We start from the raw sequence: 22,922 nt of genomic DNA on the forward strand, positions 1-22,922 counted from the left end.
GAGAATGGCAACTGGGCAGTCAAGTGCAACGACGCCGGTGTTCGGGTCGTTAAGGCCCTGGTTGGAACCACTCTCGATGAGTGGTTGAGCTCGGCTGATATGTTGGAAGAGAAGGATCTAACCGTCTGGGATGATATGCCTGATGATCCAAGTACATGGTCACCATTTCGGGTCCAGGTACTATATATATATATATATTTTTTTTTTTTTGTTTGGTAATACGGGTCCAGGTACGATACTACTTTCTTTTTCTGGGTTTTATGCATATTTGGGTAATTGGGTCGTAATTTTATCCCATATTCTCTTATATAATTGGTAAGATTTCTGTGAACAGATATTTTTTTGTCTGTGAAATGTTAATTTGTATTGGTAGGTTTTATTTATGTGATCAAAATATTGATAAGAGATTAAAAAAAAACAAATGAAGTAAGTTTATTTATTATAATGTATTTACATAACTATAGTCTTTATGTAATAAAATTATGTATGAAGCAAGTGGAGCACTTCTTTTGAAAAATAAATACAATACTTTTTTTTTTTTATGTTTATTTATAATTGAAATTGAAAACTTATACCAACCCAGAAGAATCTAGGTGTAACAATAATAAAATCATGCCTATATAAGTCCAAACAATTTTTTTTTTTTTTTTTCCTTTTTTTCCTTGCTGAAGAAGTCCAAACAATTAGATACATATCTATCTTTGTCACTTCGTAACATCATTTTCAAAGAGATACGTGGCAGCACATAATCGGACATACATATATCTTTTGTGTGGGAAGATAGACCCTAAACAAGCAAGCAAAACGTACGGACTTTTACTCATGGATACTTTCCTATTGGGTGGTTAGGTGGCATGTATACTTTTTCAAATCAGGAATTTAACAAATTTTTTTATCAAAATTTTAATAATTTTTTATAATATTAAATTAATATTATTTTATAAATAAATAAATTATTTGAAAATTATCAAATTATAAGTAAAACAATTTAATCATTTTAGATTTATCATTTTAAAATTTAAAATTTACCATCATCATTAATAAATTATTGGGTCAGATGGAAAATTTTAATTTCTAATTAATAAAAAAAAATTATATTATACACTTTTAAAGTTGTTTTTTATTATAATTGAATATTTTGGTGTTTATAATATTTATAATTTTATAAATATATCTTATTATAATTAAAAAAAAAAAATCAAAATTGCATATGCAACATAATATACCGTTAATAAAATAAAAGGCCAAAAACCTCCAAATATATTTTATCTTCCCCTCCTCCACAAGCTTCTTCAGCTCACCCATCTAACCTCCAAATATAAGTATCTAATCATTTTCATAAATTTAAAGTTGGTTCTTATATTACTTGAAAGAACTAAAGAATTTCCACAGAAAGTGAACCACTTACAGTTTCCTCTATAGGGATTGAAGTGTCAATCCTATGCTGATAATAGAGATCAATATAATCCACATCAAGACGCTTCAAGCTGGCCTCACAGCATGAACGCACATACTCAGGAGTTCCCTTCACTATGATACCACTACCCTCTACTCCCACTACCAAACTTGGTGGATAATTGAATTTTTTGTCGAGGCAATTGCTTCAACGCCTAATACATAATGAGATAGCAACAATAAAGATGCCTTTGCATATTACAGAATACAGATAATAAGAAAAACCCAGATGACAAAACGCAGAAAAAAAAAAAAAAAAAAAGAAAAGAAAAAAAACCTAGACTTGTCAAATAAAAGCAGTGAGCTTCCTTATTAATAAACTCAGGCAACTTCCGGGAGCTCCAATTAATAAAAGAGAAAACTACCTTTCCAACAAGAAGTTCATTAGAGTGAGCACCATAAAGATCGGCTGTGTCAAAGTAAGTGATTCCCTTGTTAAAAGCCTCTTTTATTATCAAAATCCCATCCTCCTCTGACTGGATATCACTCAGGCGCATACAACCACAACCCAACTTTGACACCTGCGAAGGGTAAGAAAATGGAAAGACCATGAAAAAATGGGGAAAAAAAAAGGATGATGGAAATGAATACCAAATGGAGATTAACAAGGGGGTTATCATAGAAAAACGATAGAAGCAAATTGAGTTGAAGAAGTTGAATGGAAGAAATAGAAAAATGAAATTGATATGGTTTAGACGGTATACCTCAAGTCCCTGATTGCCAAGTTTAACAGTTGGAACTTTGACTCCGTCGTACTCAGCCATGTTTAAACAAATTCTTAGCCTTATCCGGATTTTTAAGGTCTCGAAGTATCAGTGTCGGACAAGAAGCCAAAGAGTAATCAGTGTGCGAGTGTGGCAGTTGAGGTCCGTGGATAGTTTGTTAAAAGCACATTTATGTATTTATTTATTTTTTTTCAGATGGGATGGTCAAAGCCGAGGAGTTGAAATGGATTGATGTAGGATCATTCAACAGATAGAGTCAGAGATCGTGAAAAACAGATAAAAAGTTATTCGAAAAAGAATCAATCAAAATGCCCCCAGCCGCGAATCCAACCCGGCTCCGTACCGTGATACTATTCTACCATATCCGCTTGAGCGAGTGGAGTCTCGCATTAACTTGAAACATAAAGTCAAATTTTATTTTATTTTATTGTTATTATTTTTTTGTGGGTCCAACATTCTTATACAAAAATTAACGAGTACATTACATTATATAAAACTGCACAAAACCTCTCTATTTTTTTTTTGAACTATGGATTAACCCCCCCCCCCCCCCCCCCCCCCAAAAAAAAAAATATAATAATTATAGAACCGTGTATTGGAAAAAAAAAATTGTTTTTGGACCACAATAGATTGTTTAGGCGATATTTAGATTTGGGAGCACAAGCAAGAATAACATAAGAATTGAAGGGTACCACACACACACACACTTACACACACACTCACCTAAGAAAAAAAAAATTGTGAATGAAATGAATATGATGTTTGAAAGAGTGCTAAGTCAGGGTATTGGGTCATCATACATGGGAGAAAACCCATTTGCCTTTATCTTGCGAATAATTTGGTCCTGTTATCTAAAATTCTTGCTCACTCCAAATGTTGCACTTATTCTGAAAGTAATTTACAATCACCAACAACAGTTTCGTGTAATACAACTCAAATGAAAGATATAAGGATCTTTAACTTCCAAAGCACTTAACAAAGTACATCGAACGGTCAGTTTATCACAAAATTCCATAGAAATTTTTATTTTTAGGTTGTTCATCAAATGCTGCAAGTAATCTAGCAACTACTCAGCAGCAAATACGATGACATTCAGCAACTACCCAGCAGCAGACACGATGGCATTCCCTAGTTTTACAACATACTGTATCAACCAAGTGAAATGGAGACTAGGACATGTCTTAAGCTCAGACCTTGGACTCTTTTGGAGGAGTGTTGGCAAAGTTCCATGACGATTTCACCATGTTACCATAAGTTCTACTACCTGCCACTTCTTCAATTGGTACAGCATCGGATATCTCTTTCAGGTCTTCTGCAGTAAGTTTCACCCTCACTGAGCCAATGTTGTCATCTAGGTTCTTAATTTTAGTTGTCCCTGTAGAAATTCAAAGTAAACAAACAAATTCAGTTCAAAAATGACCTTTTTCTGTATCCTACAAAGTAGAAAATGATCTTCTCAGTTGCATGTCATATCCACAAACATTGCTCATGGATAGTATCAGCTTTACAGCTTCAATGCAACTATGGCTTTCATGCAGTTTTAAGGAAAACCTTATAAGCTACAGGGCATGACATTCTCAAAGCCCATATATTGGGATACTTTCTATCTTTTAACCTCAGCAGTTAACTAGTCATACTTTTAGAATGATTCTCCCATATTATCTTATCGTCTGATTTTCATAAAAGTGTAATAATTAGATAAAAAGCAAAAGCACGCAACTGTGTCATTGAATTTATAACTATTAATCCATATCTTTCTCCAGCAAACTATAAATCCGTGCAGATACAGATATACACAGGCTCATGTTTTGTGCAAACACAGAGACATAGACAAACAAAGCATCTAGCTTATAATACTTTAAGATTAAAGAGAAAAAACAAAGGTGTGAATCACTCACCAGGGATTGGTACCACATCATCCCCTTGTTCAAGAACCCAAGCCAACGCTAGCTGAGCAGGAGAGCAGTGGTGCTTTCTGGCAAGAGTTTCTATTCGATCATAAATGATCTTGTTCTTGTTCAAGTTCTCTCCTAGGAACCGAGGATGGGAGACCTTATAAAGCGGGAAAGAGTCAGTTACTCAGTTACACATTTTTCCACAAGCAAAAAGCGAAAATCCTTCATATGCTCAAGTCTCTAATCAAAAGTTAGCTTCAGAAATTTTAGTGAATGAACTATTATCCACCAGAAACATGCTTAACAAAAATATTGTCAGAGCTCTATATGTTCCAGTAAAGAATAATTTTGACCAAAGCTTGATATAAAAAGTTATTACCACTCATCAATATGATTCATGATTGAGACAAATGATGTCAAAGAAACAAAGTTGTTTCTCCAATAACAATCTTTTTTACCACCCAAAAAAAAAAAAAAAAAAAAAGGAAAAAAAAAAAAAGAAAAAAGAAAAAAAAGATAATCTATTAACAGACAAAATCTTTTTACCAAGAAACTATCTGCAGGCAGACTTTCAACAACTGCTTTCCCAGCGAAAAACCCACGACCAAGAGGACTATAGGGAACTATTCCAATGCCAAGCTCCCTGCAAGGCTTTATGCATCGATATTAAAAATATCATCCAACAAAATAATTTACACATAAACTAAAATTACCACAAGGTATAATATTTGCTTCTAGCTGGTTTCTATTTTCCTTGTTCTTCCTTGTGCTTCTAGCATGATGTGCACTTTTTGTTCGAGATATTGTAGTTGTATGTTAGTGGAAGCTTTAATGACTGATGCATTTTCATGTTAAAGGGGAAACCAGTTGTTTTGAAGTATGTCAAGTTTCAAAATGTTCGGAGGTATGCTAAAGTATTTTCTGTTGGTGTGCTTCCACTGTCTCCTTATCGTTCTTCTAGTAATAATTCTTACATTGTGTTGTGTCAGCTTGACAATTTTTATTGAAGACAATCAATCTGGTTCTGACCTTACAAAAGTTCAAAAGATTGTTATGTATGGTTCAACGTAAGTTACAACAATCTGGATTTTCTTTCCTATTCAGTATTCTTGTATCTTCACTCTTGCCACTTCTCATGCAAGTTGCAAATTATGATGTGCTTTTCTGCATACTTGAGTATATACACACACACACACACACACACACACACACTACATACATATATATATATATATATATAGACACCGAATGAATGAAATTACTTCATCCTTTATAGTTGGCTGTTGCCTTAAGAGTTCTGGATTTTCATTTTTCAAATATGAGAGTAGAAAAAGAGTACAAAGATGCTGAAAAGCATGTAATAAATAGAATTTTGCGTTTCTTATTTTTATGAGATGGTAGAATGTCATATGGCGTAGACTTCCCCCTTATACTGGCATTTTTACTGCTTAGCATTGGTAGGCAAATTAATCTGCATAAACACTACTAGTAAATCGCTACAAAGTACAGCTTGTATTATATGGTTAGTCTGTATACGGTATACCATTTGTGTTTTTCCAATAACCCATGTGGAGAAAGTTGCAGGTTATAATGTTATATGGAATACATGAATTTTATTTTCGGTATGCATCTGGTGATGTGTTTTGCCTGTAATGCAGGGTGGAAACAACGGACATGAAGGGTTTGAAGAAGATTGAGGATGGTCACTAAAGTAAAAGAAAAGTTGATGGATAAACTAAATTGGATCTTTTAGAACCATTGTTATTCTTCTCTTCTTTTGGTGTTTCTGCCCTGCCAAAATTTTTTTGGATTAAAGTTGCAATATAAAGAGCATGTGATGCCAAATTGATGTGGCTTTTTCTCTCAGTCCCCTGTACCAGAATTCAAGCTTAGACTGCTATGCTTATAGACTGTTATGAGAATGGTTTTGAGAATGGTTTATGCTTATAGACTGTTAAAATTTAAGTTTGGCCTTGAGGAGTTTTTATAATAGAAGATTATAAATAACAGGAACTGAAAAGAATTATTAAAACATTAGGTAAAGAGTCACTATTAAAAGTTAACGTCGACTAGCCAGCAGTAAGGAAAGGCAGAACGAAGGTTTACAATGCAATAGCCGATACAAAGGCATCGTAAATGCTGAAATCAACTTATATAAGAAGGGAAACACCCATTTTGATCGACAATTGTAGTCTCTGAACATCAACTGCTTGCTGAATAGAAGTCGATGCTACCTTTTTGCGACCTTGAAGTTGAATTTACATCACGTACTGCCAGAAACCGAAACCTGCCATCCAGAATTTCCAAATGAAAGGACAACCAGAGAATTGACCTTATTTGAACCAGTTGAGTATACTACTTTTACCTGAAAAGATCTGATAAGAGATCAATGGATGCAACCTTAAATGTTCTACGCTGGAAACGGCCATCAAACATTTGTGAAATTCGTTCATCCAGAAGATGCCAGGTGGATCCCCCATCATTGCTTCCTTCAAGAACCCTAAGAAATAGACACACCATGTTTGATAAAACCAATATTTCTCTTATAGACACACCATGTTTGATAAAACCAATGTATAAGTAAATCAACTATATTAAAAGCTAAAGCTATTTATCTTTCTCAGATATGAAAAACCCATTATATAACAAAACTCATACGAAGTGGGAAAATAAAAAAATATCGATATCCTCATAGCAACAGAAAGATGAGTGAATTGGATACAAACAACACACCAGTCCATTGGATCCGTTTCTGGTGCATCATTGGCAGACATTAACTCATATGCTGCAAGTTTGTGCTTCTGGTTGTCTGACACTTTATACATGATCCAACAACCTACAAGGTTGCAATTATAAAGTTTATAGCTGCAATTCTACAGTCAAAAAACTGAAATGATTCCTTAATGAATTAGTTTATGCATCTTTTTGGGCTTTCTTTTTGTTTTTGTGTGTGTGTCTGTGTGTTTTGTGGGAAATGAAGGCGTGAGGTTGGGGAATGGGGGGTTGTTGGTATGGTTGTGGTTGGGAAGGAAAAGGGAGAATTACCGACGAAACTGTCGGTAGGTTTTCCTGAGTTCATTTTTGTGTTTACCGACGCTTTCCTCGGGAATTACCGAGGGCACAATATTCAATTGTTCTGTATTTCTTCCCTGAAATCCCTCAGATTTGCAATACCTGATAAACCTAAAATTATCATAAGGAACTAAACCCTTACCCCCAACTCCAGCTGCACCCAGGTACAAAGAACCCCTCTTCCCATCTCCAATAACCCGACTAAAAGTAAATTTCCATTCCGTGGCACAACCCAAATTCTCAATGAACTTGTTTGTGCCACACCCAGTTCGTAAGGAACAACCGGACATGGAACCCGACTACTCCCCTTCACACCTCTTCCGTTACTCTTCACCGTAATCACCCATTTGTGTTCCACAACTAATCTATCACATACGTCTTTCGAAACTTACCTCGTATCATATAATCCTGCTAATACGTATTTATATCGTACTTGACGTATGTATATGACCGTTACCATACGGTCATGAATGGGCCACCTATATACTGGGCCTCCGAAAATAATAACAGACCGGCCCATAAAATTAATAGCCCACACCAATTGGGCCTCGGATGAAAAGCCCAAACTGTTTTATCTGGTGGCCCATTCTCTGTTTGTGGGCTTAAATATATTATGGTGGGTCCCACATGCTTTTTGTACGGATATTCCAAAAAGCGCCCACCATCCACCGCATACTTTAAACCCTCCAATTAAAATCCTCCACGTGTCCTCTACAGTTAATTTACAATTATACCCCTGCCCACTCGTCCACCATCCACCGCGATTTCCGTAATATTAATATGGAAATCGCGCGGATGGGAGACTAAGTCCCAGAAACCTAAAAACCCAACACCTATGAACCCAAAAACAACCCCCGAAAACTCTAATAATTCTTCAACCCCTAATCGGTTTTTTTCCTCATATGGCTTCCTCACATACCCAGAACCATACCAAAACCCTAAAGCCGAAGGAAACTAAACCTAAACCCAATTGGGATACCCTCGGACAACCCTCTGGTAAATTTGACTATTACGTCAAATACTCTGCTCCTCCATCCTCAACCGTCAATGTCACAACTCCTTCTGGTTGGGATATTCCTGCGGATGATAACGACTTACCCCATCCTGCTTACCAATATATTGTAATCAATCCTCCCCCACTTTCGAAGAAGAAGAAGAACCAGAAAAGAACAAAGAAGACGAAGAACGATGTATAAGTGTTTTCCCCCTGTTTAGACGAGCTCACATCCGTGTCGCTCTGATCTCCTAGGATTAATTAATATGCGTTTTCCCCTGTTTTGTGCTTCCTGTGTGTTTTGTGATTTCGGTCTTACCGAACAATAAATAAAATATTGGATACGTATTAGCAGGATTATATGATACGAGGTAAGTTTCGAAAGACGTATGTGATAGATTAGTTGTGGAACACAAATGGGTGATTACGGTGAAGAGTAACGGAAGAGGTGTGAAGGGGAGTAGTCGGGTTCCATGTCCGGTTGTTCCTTACGAACTGGGTGTGGCACAAACAAGTTCATTGAGAATTTGGGTTGTGCCACGGAATGGAAATTTACTTTTAGTCGGGTTATTGGAGATGGGAAGAGGGGTTCTTTGTACCTGGGTGCAGCTGGAGTTGGGGGTAAGGGTTTAGTTCCTTATGATACTGGCATATCATAATTAATCACAATATTAACACGTTCAATGTCAATGCCTCTTCCAACCAAATCTGGCATTAACATAAGGGGTTAAATCCTTACCCCCATCACCAGCTGCAACTAAATACAAAGCACCACTCTTAATATCTCCTATATCCCCACTACTAGTAGATTTCCATTCCGTGGCACAACCCAACTTCTTAAAGAACTTGTTCTGTGCCACACCAAGTTCATAAGGAACACAGGGACTTTTAACCTGGCTAGTCTTCGTCGCACCAGATCCGTTACTCTTCACCGTAGTCACCCACTTGTGCTTGACAACGAATCTGTGGCATACGTCTCTCGAAACAGACCACGTATTAGGAAAATCCTGAAAAAATGTATCAAATATAGTACTGGCCGTAGGCAACTGACCGTTAGGATAACGGTCATAAATCACCCACCAATAACATTTTAGAACAAATTGACAAGACAAAAACGCAGCCGGATACTGAACAAACAAACGTACGTCCATCTTATACGTAACCGTCTTGTTCGTATGTCTCCTCGATTCTTCAGTCCCATGCGGATAATTAGTCATAAGGGCCACATACCCACCTTGATTGATAATAACTGCGGCCTTGTTAGAAGTCCATGTGAACTGGGCCACCTGCAAACTGGGCCTGTTACGAGAAACAACAGGCCGGCCCACATCATTCATAGCACTCGCCAATTCGGCCTCAGACGACATGCCCAAGGCCCGTAAAGCCCTAATCTGGTTGGCCCGTTCTCTGTTTTTGGAAGCCCGATCCCATTTCCTCCTTCTGTAAACTTTACCTCCCCACTTGCTAGACGACCCCTGTAACACCATTGGTAACACTTGCCCTCACAGGAGTGGCCCTAAAACCTGCTTCCGTCACCGTACATCTTCTTTTCTCTTTAAAAAGCAATATACAGTCCTTCAAAAAGACTGAATATACGAAATAAAGCAACCCTATCGCACCCCCAATAATAACGAAGATGTAAAGCAACCCTATCGCACCCCCAATAATAACGAAGATCGTGATGACGGAAGATAAGGTTAAAGGCATACCTGTCGCACTCCCATTTTTTTCTTTCGAAAAAGAAAAGATAAAAAGGAAGATAACCCTTTCGGTCTATTTATACCCACAAAAGTAGTGGGCCCGTCCACCATGCACACCACGCATCTCAAAAAGGCGTCCACCATCCACCACATACTACGATGCTTCCACGTGTCCCACTCACGCTCTTTAACAATTCGACGGTCCCGATGAACATCCACTCGTCCACCAGCCACCGCGATTTCCGTAATATTAATATGGAAATCGCGGGGCTGGTACCAACACACAACCCGTTCCAACCCAATGTCATCCCCCGAAAGCTCAAGCACTCCTTCTTGCCCTTATCGATTTTCTTGCAAACATGCCTTCCTCACATACTCACAATGTCCACTCCTCCCAGAGTACTTACTGTCACACCTTGTCAATCTCCTTGCTAACCTTAATCCCACTTACATTGCTGTGGCTCAGGAAAGCCATGACGATGGCAACCTTCACCTACATGTGCTCATTCTTACTGAGCGCAAAATGGATTTCCGTTCTCCTCGTCATTTTGATGTTGATGGTTATCATCCAAACATACAACCTGCTCGCTCAGTACAGGATGTTCCTGTTCTCTCTTAATTTTTTTTTTTAGATCTTTTAATCAATATAATTTTATTTCAATAATAAATAACCAATAAAAATATTAGTGCACAAAAATTGAGCTTTTTTTTTGAACTTGGTGTGGCACAGAACAAGTTCTTTAAGAAGTTGGGTTGTGCCACGGAATGGAAATCTACTAGTAGTGGGGATATAGGAGATATTAAGAGTGGTGCTTTGTATTTAGTTGCAGCTGGTGATGGGGGTAAGGATTTAACCCCTTATGTTAATGCCAGAATCAGGATGTATTTCAAATCCGTGGGATTTCAGTGATGAAATAAAGAACAATTGAATATTGTGTACTTGAAAGAGAAAATTTTATTTATTGTTCGGTAAGAACAAAATTACAAACACGCAAAACACACAAAAAACAGGGAAAAAACAAACATAAATTAACACTAGGAGATCAGAGCGACACGGATGTGAGCTCGTCTGTCTTATTCTTCTTCTTCTTCTTCTTCTTCAGCAGCTAAAACAGGGGTGGACGGAACGGTGATGAAGGTTTCCTCGGGGTCCATATTGTAGGTTTGAACATTAACATAAAACTAATCAAGGAGAGACTGGTTCATTGTTTTAGTCCAATCCTCATCTGGGTTGGTGAGGATTATGGTGGGGACCCCTCCTTTGATTTGCCTTTTTTTTTTCCATATTTTGGGTTGACGGTGTAGTTGGATTGGATCCCGATGATGGACTTGAACGGATGCACGAATTGGCAAGGTATGTCATCCACGATGTTATAAGTTGCTCGCTCATCGTAGTTTGTGAAGTCGATGTTGCCGGCCCAATAGTTGTGCGGTCCAAGAGATCTGGCCCAACAGGTCTTGCCGGTTCGTGAGGGTCCACAGATATATAAGGACTTTCTGGACATCCTAGATCCTCGTTGGTCGGTATCCTACCAAACATGGAAAGGAAATTGAGCTTGTTGAGATACGTTTGTTCGGTAAGATCCTGCATCCATTTCAAGTCATCATAGACATTAGCTCCAGGGTTAATGAGGGAGTATGATTCGGCACTAACCGTGAATATGTTAGCGTTGACCCAGTCCTGTAGTTCTGGTGGTACTTGAAAATCAGATGGAGTGTAGATTGGCTTGTATTCGGGTTTCGGTTCTGGGAATTGAGCTTCACCTGAGTATTCGAAATATCGAAGTTTAGTAGCCCACTCATAAGGGAATACCTCTTTTATCTTGTCGAGGTATTCCTGTTTGGTGTTGCACTCCCTTATTATGGTGCGGAAGGTGCGGTTCTTCTTCGGGGTAGGGTTCTGGTTTGGTTTTGGAGGCTCTCCATATTCCTTATAATTGCCTCCCTTTGTAACATATTGATAAACATCCTGTACTGAGCGAGCAGGTTGTATGTTTGGATGATAACCATCAACATCAAAATGACGAGGAGAACGGAAATCCATTTTGCGCTCAGTAAGAATGAGCACATGTAGGTGAAGGTTGCCATCGTCATGGCTTTCCTGAGCCACAGCAATGTAAGTGGGATTAAGGTTAGCAAGGAGATTGACAAGGTGTGACAGTAAGTACTCTGGGAGGAGTGGACATTGTGGGTATGTGAGGAAGGCATGTTTGCAAGAAAATCGATAAGGGCGAGAAGGAGTGCTTGAGCTTTCGGGGGATGACATTGGGTTGGAACGGGTTGTGTGTTGGTACCAGCCCCGCGATTTCCATATTAATATTACGGAAATCGCGGTGGCTGGTGGACGAGTGGATGTTCATCGGGACCGTCGAATTGTTAAAGAGCGTGAGTGGGACACGTGGAAGCATCGTAGTATGCGGTGGATGGTGGGCGCCTTTTTGAGATGCGTGGTGTGCACGGTGGACGGGCCCACTACTTTTGTGGGTATAAATAGACCGAAAGGGTTATCTTCCTTTTTATCTTTTCTTTTTCGAAAGAAAAAGATGGGAGTGCGATAGGTATGCCTTTAACCTTATCTTCCGTCATCACGATCTTCGTTATTATTGGGGGTGCGATAGGGTTGCTTTATTTCGCATATTCAGTCTTTTTGAAGGACTGTATATTGCTTTTTAAAGAGAAAAGAATACGTACGGTGACGGAAGCAGGTTTTGGGGCCACTCCTGTGAGGCCAAGTGTTACCAATGGTGTTACAGGGGTCATCTAGCAAGTGGGGAGGTAAAGTTTACAGAAGGAGGAAATGGGACCGGGCTTCCAAAAACAGAGAACGGGCCAACCAGATTAGGGCTTTACGGGCCTTGGGCATGTCGTCTGAGGCCGAATTGGCGAGTGCTATGAATGATGTGGGCCGGCCTGTTGTTTCTCGTAACAGGCCCAGTTTGCAGGTGGCCCAGTTCACATGGACTTCTAACAAGGCCGCAGTTATTATCAATCAAGGTGGGTATGTGGCCCTTATGACTAATTATCCGCATGGGACTGAAGAATCGAGGAGACATACGAACAAGACGGTTACGTATAAGATGGACGTACGTTTGTTTGTTCAGTATCCGGCTGCGTTTTTGTCTTGTCAAATACTCTGCTCCTCCATCCTCAACCGTCAATGTCACAACTCCTTCTGGTTGGGATATTCCTGCGGATGATAACGACTTACCCCATCTTGCTTACCAATATATTGTAATCAATCCTCCCCCACTTTCGAAGAAGAAGAAGAACCAGAAAAGAACAAAGAAGACGAAGAACGATGTATAAGTGTTTTCCCCCTGTTTAGACGAGCTCACATCCGTGTCGCTCTGATCTCCTAGGATTAATTAATATGCGTTTTCCCCTGTTTTGTGCTTCCTGTGTGTTTTGTGATTTCGGTCTTACCGAACAATAAATAAAATTTTCTCTTTCAAGGGCACAATATTCAATTGTTCTGTATTAATTCCCTGAAATCCCTCAGATTTGCAATACCTGATAAACCTAAAATTATCATAAGGAACTAAACCCTTACCCCCAACTCCAGCTGCACCCAGGTACAAAGAACCCCTCTTCCCATCTCCAATAACCCGACTAAAAGTAAATTTCCATTCCGTGGCACAACCCAAATTCTCAATGAACTTGTTTGTGCCACACCCAGTTCGTAAGGAACAACCGGACATGGAACCCGACTACTCCCCTTCACACCTCTTCCGTTACTCTTCACCGTAATCACCCATTTGTGTTCCACAACTAATCTATCACATACGTCTTTCGAAACTTACCTCGTATCATATAATCCTGCTAATACGTATTTATATCGTACTTGACGTATGTATATGACCGTTACCATACGGTCATGAATGGGCCACCTATATACTGGGCCTCCGAAAATAATAACAGACCGGCCCATAAAATTAATAGCCCACACCAATTGGGCCTCGGATGAAAAGCCCAAACTGTTTTATCTGGTGGCCCATTCTCTGTTTGTGGGCTTAAATATATTATGGTGGGTCCCACATGCTTTTTGTACGGATATTCCAAAAAGCGCCCACCATCCACCGCATACTTTAAACCCTCCAATTAAAATCCTCCACGTGTCTTCTACAGTTAATTTACAATTATACCCCTGCCCACTCGTCCACCATCCACTGTGCGATCCAAGAGATCTGGCCCAACAGGTCTTGCCAGTTCGTGAGGGTCCACAGATATATAAGGACTTTCTGGACATCCTAGATCCTCGTTGGTCGGTATCCTACCAAACATGGAAAGGAAATTGAGCTTGTTGAGATACGTTTGTTCGGTAAGATCCTGCATCCATTTCAAGTCATCATAGACATTAGCTCCAGGGTTAATGAGGGAGTATGATTCGGCACTAACCGTGAATATGTTAGCGTTGACCCAGTCCTGTAGTTCTGGTGGTACTTGAAAATCAGATGGAGTGTAGATTGGCTTGTATTCGGGTTTCGGTTCTGGGAATTGAGCTTCACCTGAGTATTCGAAATATCGAAGTTTAGTAGCCCACTCATAAGGGAATCCCTCTTTTATCTTGTCGAGGTATTCCTGTTTGGTGTTGCACTCCCTTATTATGGTGCGGAAGGTGCGGTTCTTCTTCGGGGTAGGGTTCTGGTTTGGTTTTGGAGGCTCTCCATATTCCTTATAATTGCCTCCCTTTGTAACATATTGATAAACATCCTGTACTGAGCGAGCAGGTTGTATGTTTGGATGATAACCATTAACATCAAAATGACGAGGAGAACAGAAATCCCCCGAAAGCTCAAGCACTCCTTCTCGCCCTTATCGATTTTCTTGCAAACATGCCTTCCTCACATACCCACAATGTCCACTCCTCCCAGAGTACTTACTGTCACACCTTGTCAATCTCCTTGCTAACCTTAATCCCACTTACATTGCTGTGGCTCAGGAAACCCATGACGATGACAACCTTCACCTACATGTGCTCATTGACTACGGTGAAAGTAACGGATCTTGTGCGACGAAGACTAGCCAGGTTAAAAGTCCCTGTGTTCCTTATGAACTTGGTGTGGCACAGAACAAGTTCTTTAAGAAGTTGGGTTGTGCCACGGAATGGAAATCTACTAGTAGTGGGGATATAGGAGATATTAAGAGTGGTGCTTTGTATTTAGTTGCAGCTGGTGATGGGGGTAAGGATTTAACCCCTTATGTTAATGCCAGAATCAGGATGTATTTCAAAACTTTGGCTTCCTACAACATTCTCAAATGCACGTACCAGAACAAAACAAAAAAAACCTAATTTATAATTCCATTGTTTCTGGTACACCTTCCCTTGGTTTGAATCCAGCAACCTTTGACAGAATTGCTGGAATGGGGGGTTGTTGGTATGGTTGTGGTTGGGAAGGAAAAGGGAGAATAACATGCCAATTGGAAAGTGGCTATACTTTCTAAACATAGCATTATAGCAAGATGTTCAAATTTCTATCAAGTATCAATATATAGGTGAAGTGTGCTGTTAATAAGTCATAAAAACAAAAAAAACTAATTGTTTTAGTTGTTGTTTTACAAAATAGAATTAAAAGATTCAAACAGTTTGTGTGTCTTTGTTTATCAACTTTACATAAAATACCAAAACAAAGTAGAGAATAGTCTTGGTTCACAATACCTCTTGCACCATTTGGTTCTTCCCATTTAGTTGCACGAATCCCATCAAATGCTGATGTGGCCTGATAACGGTCAAGAAATGAACTTATGGAAAAAAGTTTTAGGCATAAGCTCTATATGAAACAAGAAAACCAAATCAAGTATAAGATACAAAAGTGAAATGCAACTCACAATTCCAAAACGAATTTCTTCGCCACTTGCAAGGACTGAACCAGAATGTATTCTATTTAACTTCAAAAGGGGCAAGGAAAGAGAATCTTTACTGAAGTTGTTACAATTTTTAAGGTTGTGGATTGCATCATCCAAAGCATCCAATGCAACAGGAAGTCCTATAGAGGTTTTTACAGGATTGCCGACCAAACAAATATCAACCCTCCCATCTCCGCCCAGCTTATGACTCAGTGAAAGAGAACTAAGTAGCTCATCAAAAGAGGAGACTAACTGAGGCAAGAGAGGTTCACTACTATTTGAATATAAATCAATTGAGGCCTTCCTATTTCTAAAAGAGGAGTTTTGAAGATCCAAGATAACTCCTGTAAGAATTTCAAGCACGTGAATAGCTCTAGATTGGGGAAGATTTTCCGCAACAAAACGAGAAAGTATGGGAAGGAATGCATCATTTATCCTTGTAACATGTTCATCCACGCATACACGAACTGGGCAAGAAGAGCAACTCAAGGAGCAATTCTCATCAGAACCAAATTCTAGTCTAGACTTGCGCCATTGCTCGTCCCCACTTTGCCTACCAGGTAATGAAATTGAAGAATCATCTGTGGAATGTAAATCTTCCTCTAGTGCTTGCCTTTCCTTCTCATCACGGTCATCAAGAATAGAAAGCACATGAGATGTAAAGCCTCTTCGACAATCTTTAGTTATATTATTAAGGACAGAGGACAATGCAGACTCCGTAATAATGTTACGTCGAGACAAAACCTGCAAATATTTTCAGAAAACCTTCTTCATTTATTACTCATACATAACATGTCTTTGCATAAGCGGAATGATTATTTTCTTTCCAAAAAAAATAACGATTAGTTTTCAAGAGAATCTGGGTGATTAACAAAAGCTGAAGATACTTTTCTGATGACTAATCACCTCATGCCATTTCTTCGTGTACCGTTTTGTGACATCATAAACTCCATCTTTTGCAATAGCAATTACATAATTTAATTTCTTCTTCCACCTTCAAGAAAAAGCATAAACTTAACATTCAGTAAGAAGATGGCAATACGAAATGATTTATAAATCATGCATGGGTTAAAGAGATAATTATTTAAAAAATGATTGAGTTAGAAAAGTGGAAAGTACCCTTTCTCGTATAACAGAGGATTGTCATACCATGCGTTACAAGCGTCTAGATGAATCCATCTGTACAACATATGTCTCAGAAAACAATCGTGGCACAATCATTATACTTTTTAAATGCTTAAATTAGCATGCGAATCCAAGTTACCTTCCTAAAAATTGTGAGAAGCACTCTGTCCAAACATGATCTGTGAAATCCAAGACCTGTCCAGATTATTTGGTCAACTTAGCCACTTAATAATTTACACCCATAAAGACCACATGTCAGAAATACCAAATCACAAAATAAGTTTATCCTACACCACTTTGTCGCTTTCTTCCTACACATAAATGGGAAAGAAAAGAACATATATATCACAGTACTGGATAGCAATTTAAGAAGGTGACCCTTACTGAGTTGAGCATTCTCAAAAATAACTAACCAGGCGGGAATCGTAGCCAAAACTCGACAGTAAAATGTAAAACAATTGGCCCACTCCCCACAACGTCCCCTTCTTGTTTCAATAAGCTGCACTTGGAGAAAAAGAAATAAATAATGTGATGGAGTCCATCATATATTATACAAGCTTCTGAGTCAACAACATAAATACCTTCGAGGGATCATTGTAGCGTGGGAAACGAGTAACTCCTGAGCAGAAGTTGCATCTGTGTTACCAGGTTACAAAAAAAAAATTATGCAAGGAAATGAAGAAAATAGCAGTGACCAGTGAGGAACCAAATAGAAAGATCAACTAAAAGAACCCATGTTTAATAATCATAATCAAACCAAGAATGGTTGTATAACCGAAAAAGTGGAAGACCAACTTTCAACCAAAACAAATTGTACGCCTTGTTATTCAATTATTATATAACTCTACCTATATAAATACACATATAAAAAACACATTGTATTTACATATATATATATATATATATATAATACATCCATCCATGCATACATAAACATATAAAGCAGACTAAGAAACATAAAATGGAATCAAAATAAGAAAATGAATGCTTATGATCCAAAGTTGATGGAAAAGAAAGGGATCTAAACATACACACCATTAAAAAAAAAAAAAAAAAAAAAAAAAAAAAAAAAACACACACACACACTATGGCTCAGCAGCCATCATGTATGGCAGGCCAAGTTTAGGATCCAACTTTTCCAGTTTGACCGAAAAAAAATAGGGTGCAAAAGTAAAGATGAAAAGAAGAAGAAAGATATTAGCTGGTCTTCTAATGTCATTCATATGCAAGAATGGCAGAAGATGTTCAAAAACTTCTTTTTTCTTTATTTTCATTTAATGAGATTAAGAACCTATCAAAGTGATAGCCATCTAAAAGTTTTTATGATCAACTAATATCATTGACTTAAATGCTGGCCCATTTCACAACAATATCAGTTTGTTCTCTAGCAATGCAGTAACATCAATGCCAAATTAGTGCAAGAAGTGATCCTATGTAAGCACAAGAAGTAGAAGACCAAGCTTGAAAAGAAAAATAAAACATATCTTTTTGGCATATGGCACATACCTATAAATCTCAACTTGAGAACATCTAAAGCGAAGCTCTGAAGGAAGTGGAGCATCCGTGCCTTGCTTTATGGTTTCACGGCCGCAGCCATCACAAGGGGGTGGTGAGTAAACCCACCTGTAACAATAAAACAGAGGAATCAGCATGCAATTTACAGCTTGTCAGAATTACATTTAAGAAGCAACACAATAAAATAAAATTCAAAGTAAACTCTACTTGGCAACAAAAGCAACATATTCTCCACCTAGCCGTTAAGCAGTAGATAATCAGAACACAAACCACAAAAATATTCTCCCCCTAGCCGTCAGAAAGAAACCATATTCTCCATTCTTTTAGATCTTCCAGTTTCGCTACAAGGATACAAGCTTCCAACATATAGAATGCAATTAAACCAACCTCGGAATTTATATCTTTTTATGTCAATGTAATTTAACGAGATTCTTTATCTTTTCTTTCCTTTTTCTTTTTTGTTTGCAAGAAATCTGTCAGATAAATGCCAGATAAAATCAAGGAGTACCCCATTGTCCGATTGTGAGGCCACAACCTGGTATTATATTCCAATTAATCATATCCATATGAAAGGAAAGGTGATTCTCCTATGTTTCTATATAAAATATAGACCAGCTTATTTATTTCTTTAGTGATTAGAGCAACTATTTCCTATGGTATTTTCAAATTATACATTTTTGGAAGCCCAGCAGTTTAACAAAGCAAAGTAACGGGAAAACACCTGAAGGAGTGGTTGAACCAGAAAAGCAGCTGCAGCAGGAAAGCATGATCTTGTTCTGTTTTTGATGGATTAAAATTCCCCTCCTAAAACATGTTTAGCAGATTTATCAATTACCAAGATATCACAAAGTGAAACTATTAATGCATAACCATGCATCAATCTTATATAAACATATTTGTTTCTTTGTCCAAAATAAAGCACAATTGCATCAAAAACTCAAAATAAAAAGGGAAATAAAACTTTCTGTAAAAAAAACAATTCCCTCCCACCTGTTCTCTTTGGGCGTCTGTTTTAGTTGAGAACTAGCTATTGAAAAGTATCAAAACAGGGGCATAACGAAGCAGTATTGTCATAAATATACTATGCATGAATTTAAAAGCATATTACTCATAATTGAAACTTCTAATATTCTATTAGGTCTATGACTGAAATAGCTTACTGCTGGAGGAAAAAAAAAATATCATACCAACTACCACAACATATCAAGAAAACTAGAAAAGTATGCTTAAAAGTAAATTGAGTAAATTTATCTAACAATGATATAGACACTCGCAAGAACAGGATACTTCTGGGCAGATTCCAACACACTATTCATATGGTTCATGCATAGTAGAGTTACCAAAGAGCAGAGAGAAGTTCTATGCTCATGTTATTAAGCATGAGGTTGAAAAGATTTGGCATGGAGAAAAAGCTTTTATCAACATCTAAACAAGGATACATGAACCACTGCCATGGTCCAATTCTTAAAATAGAACATTGCAGAGACAGCCAATTATAAAGGGGGGAAGCCACAATCAGATGCATTCTTAGACATTAAACTCCTGCATAAGCATGTGCTCTCACCTTGGCCAAAGAAACCAATGCTTTCTCCTCAAGCTCTTCTATAGGGACTGTCTTTCGAGCATCCTCCTGACGCACAGGATCCTCATACTAAACCAACAAATTGTAACCGGTTTTGTTAGGTTGCTTGTATAATTTACGAATGTAAATAAAAAGGCAATGACACATTCTATATTTCAGTTTCTGGGGAATGGAACTTATTAGTTAAGCAGTGACATTGCTATACTGGGTCCTTATTAATACAAGCCTTTGAATTCAAACTATATTAATACAACTCTTCGAATTCAAACTATCACTCTTAGCATTCATTCATTTTATCATTCTTATCATTCATTTTCCTTTTAGCTGCAGCTAAGCATATTGTATAAAGAGGAAAAAGAAAAGGAAAAACTATTACCAAACGAACTTGATCGACACAAGAGCGAATTTCGCCCACAAACAGAAGCACCTCTTCCTTATTGTCTTCTTCATCGATCGAAACCAATCGGAGTTTCTCCGAGATATCAACGAGGTCGGAATCGGTGGATACAATCCGATCACCATTGACTTCAACAATCTATCTCAAAAAAGCAAACCGGCAAACTCGTAAAACACCTCAAAGGCATCATCTTTACTAGTATATATATATATATATATTCATGGAGAGAGAAACTGGGGAGACCTTTTACCTTTTGTTCGTCGGGAGGAACAGAGGTGAGAGCAAAGAGCAGCAATTTGAAAACCTGAAAAAGACAACTAAACAATTTACAGAGAGATATAGAGAAAGAGGGTAAGGTTGTAGAGAAAGTGAGAGAGAGACTTCGAGGCCATCGTCGGTGTCATGGTCAACGTCGAAGTTGGATGCATCGTGTAGAACCTGAAACTTTCGAGCCACCATTCTTTCTTCTTTATACACCACCGCCACAAACAGCGTTTCAGAGCACGCCACCAAAGATAACTTCTACAAAACCTGTGTGAGAATCATCAAGCTTTACAACATCAACAACGACAACCAAGTAAGGTATACTTTCATTCACCAAAATATATATATATATATATTTAATTATTTTTTTATTTGTGCAAGAAATCAACTTTTTTTTTTTTTTGTTTTAAGTCAATTACTTCCCTATTAAGTTTTAAGTCAATTACTTCCCTATTAAGGCAAAAAAAAAAAAAAAAAAAAAAAAAAAGCTTTTATAACAGGAATAACATTTTCTTTTTCTCTACATTGATTATACCATTAGTGAAATAAAAAAAGATATATATAATATATAATATATTCCAATAAAGAATTTCCAAGAAGATGGCAAAAAGTTGCCGTGCTGTGCATAGATGAAGTCGACACGAAATCCAGTACCGTTTCACATGCTATTTTATTATTAGTAGTATTATTAATATTATTTATACATTAACATAGCCATTAGTGATCATTGATCAAGGATTGTTCATAGTTTAGTATTATTAACGGGTTAGGGTGCATCCTCGACCAGTTTATACGCACTTCAACTAGTTCCCACAAAATGTACAATGTACATGGCAAAGTCTTTGTAAACATAGAGGAGACCACATATATATATAATTTTATTTTGCTGTTCCACATCCAATTCATATGGGGGTGTATTCCACCAAAAACTAAGTATATGTATATATTTACTAATATATATATATATATATGTTGGTTGTAGGCAATTTTCCTATAAGAAAATCACAGATTATCCAGCTTAAATTACATTTTATATATTTTTGAGAAGATATGGAAATTCCAACTCTTGTGAGAAAGTAGCTACTAAGTTTTTTGATATGCAACGATTGTAGAAGCTGTTCAAAAGCTTCCGAAGGGGTGCTCTTTTTTCACTGCCCAAACTTGAACCCAGGATCAAAAGACTGCTTTTTCCTATTACTTCACCACAAGGCTACAAGAAATCTGGCATTGTTTTTGTGGTCAAATTAATATCGTTGACTTAGTTGTCTGTCCACTTCACAACAATATATTAGTTTGTGATCTAATAGGGAACTAACATCAACGCCAAAATGGTACAATAAGGGATCCTGTATAAGCAAAAGAAGTAGAAGACTACCAAGCTTGAAAAGAAAAAAAATAAAAATCATAAGAGTAATATTTTTGGGCATATGCCAAGCTCTGGAGGAAGTGATTCACCCAAAAAAAAAAAAAAAAGGGCTCTGGAGGAAGTGGAGCACTCGTGCCTTGAACTTTTCGCTTATGGCTTTATTGCCCCACCACCACAAGGGGATGATGAACCGCCCCACCAATTAACAATAAAACAGAGGAATCAGCATGCAATATATGGTATGTCAAAAATACATGTACGAAGCAACATAATAAAATAAAATTCAAAGTAAACCCTACTTGGCAACAAAATATATATATATATATATATAAATATATATTTTATCCACCTAGATGTTAAGCACTAGATAATCAAAATGCAAAAACAAAAAATATTCTCCCTCTAGCTGTCAGCAAGGAATCATATTCTCCATTGTTTTAGATATTCCAGTTTTGCAGCAAGACTACAAGCTTCCAACATATAGCTGCAATTTTACCCAACCTCATAATTTATATCTTTTCATTCAATGTAATTTAACAAGATTCTTTATCTTTTTCTTTTTCTTTTTTTCTTTTTTTCTTTTAAGATTCTTTATCTTTATCTTTTTTCTTTTTTTCTTTTTTATTCTTTATCTTTTTCGTTTTCTTTTTTTCTTTTTTTCTTTTAAGATTCTTTATCTTTTTCTTTTTTTTTTTCTTTTTTTCTTTAAAAGAAAGAACTCTGTGACACAAGTGGCAGTTAAAGATCAAGAAGTACGCCATTCTCCAATTGTGAGGCCAGACCACAACCTGGTCTTATATTCCAATTAATCATATCCATATAAAAGGAAAGGTGATACTCTTTGTGGAACTACATAAAATATAGAACAGCTTATTTATAATAGCTCAACTCAACAAAGCCACTACCCAAATAAATAATAATAATAATAATAATAATAATAATAAACACTAATGGAAAAGTTGAAAGCTTTATCATTTGTTTCTTAGTG

General features: G+C 37.4%; 2 protein-coding genes and 2 pseudogenes across 2 annotated transcripts; all 4 read right to left on the reverse strand.

Moving 5' to 3' along the window:
- Nucleotides 1–1,254: 1,254 nt before the first annotated feature.
- Nucleotides 1,255–2,553, reverse strand: LOC132799780 (probable aldo-keto reductase 1; annotated as a pseudogene).
- Nucleotides 2,554–3,037: 484 nt separating this feature from the next.
- LOC107412203 (probable aldo-keto reductase 1) lies at nt 3,038–4,919 on the reverse strand. Its single transcript, XM_048468326.2, has 4 exons — nt 4,864–4,919; nt 4,622–4,718; nt 4,079–4,232; nt 3,038–3,555 (listed from the first exon to the last, which is right to left on the reverse strand). The coding sequence occupies exons 1-4, from the start codon at nt 4,917–4,919 to the stop codon at nt 3,368–3,370; spliced, it is 495 nt and encodes a 164-aa protein (XP_048324283.2). The 3' UTR covers nt 3,038–3,367.
- Nucleotides 4,920–6,121: 1,202 nt separating this feature from the next.
- On the reverse strand, nt 6,122–20,916 carry LOC125421087 (peptide-N(4)-(N-acetyl-beta-glucosaminyl)asparagine amidase-like; annotated as a pseudogene).
- LOC125421085 (uncharacterized) lies at nt 10,559–15,284 on the reverse strand. Its single transcript, XM_060812416.1, has 2 exons — nt 11,496–15,284; nt 10,559–11,370 (listed from the first exon to the last, which is right to left on the reverse strand). The coding sequence occupies exons 1-2, from the start codon at nt 12,105–12,107 to the stop codon at nt 11,083–11,085; spliced, it is 900 nt and encodes a 299-aa protein (XP_060668399.1). The 5' UTR covers nt 12,108–15,284; the 3' UTR covers nt 10,559–11,082.
- Nucleotides 20,917–22,922: the final 2,006 nt, after the last annotated feature.

This window comes from Ziziphus jujuba, chromosome 10, assembly GCF_031755915.1.
Source record: "Ziziphus jujuba cultivar Dongzao chromosome 10, ASM3175591v1".
Classification (NCBI taxonomy): Eukaryota; Viridiplantae; Streptophyta; class Magnoliopsida; order Rosales; family Rhamnaceae; genus Ziziphus; species Ziziphus jujuba.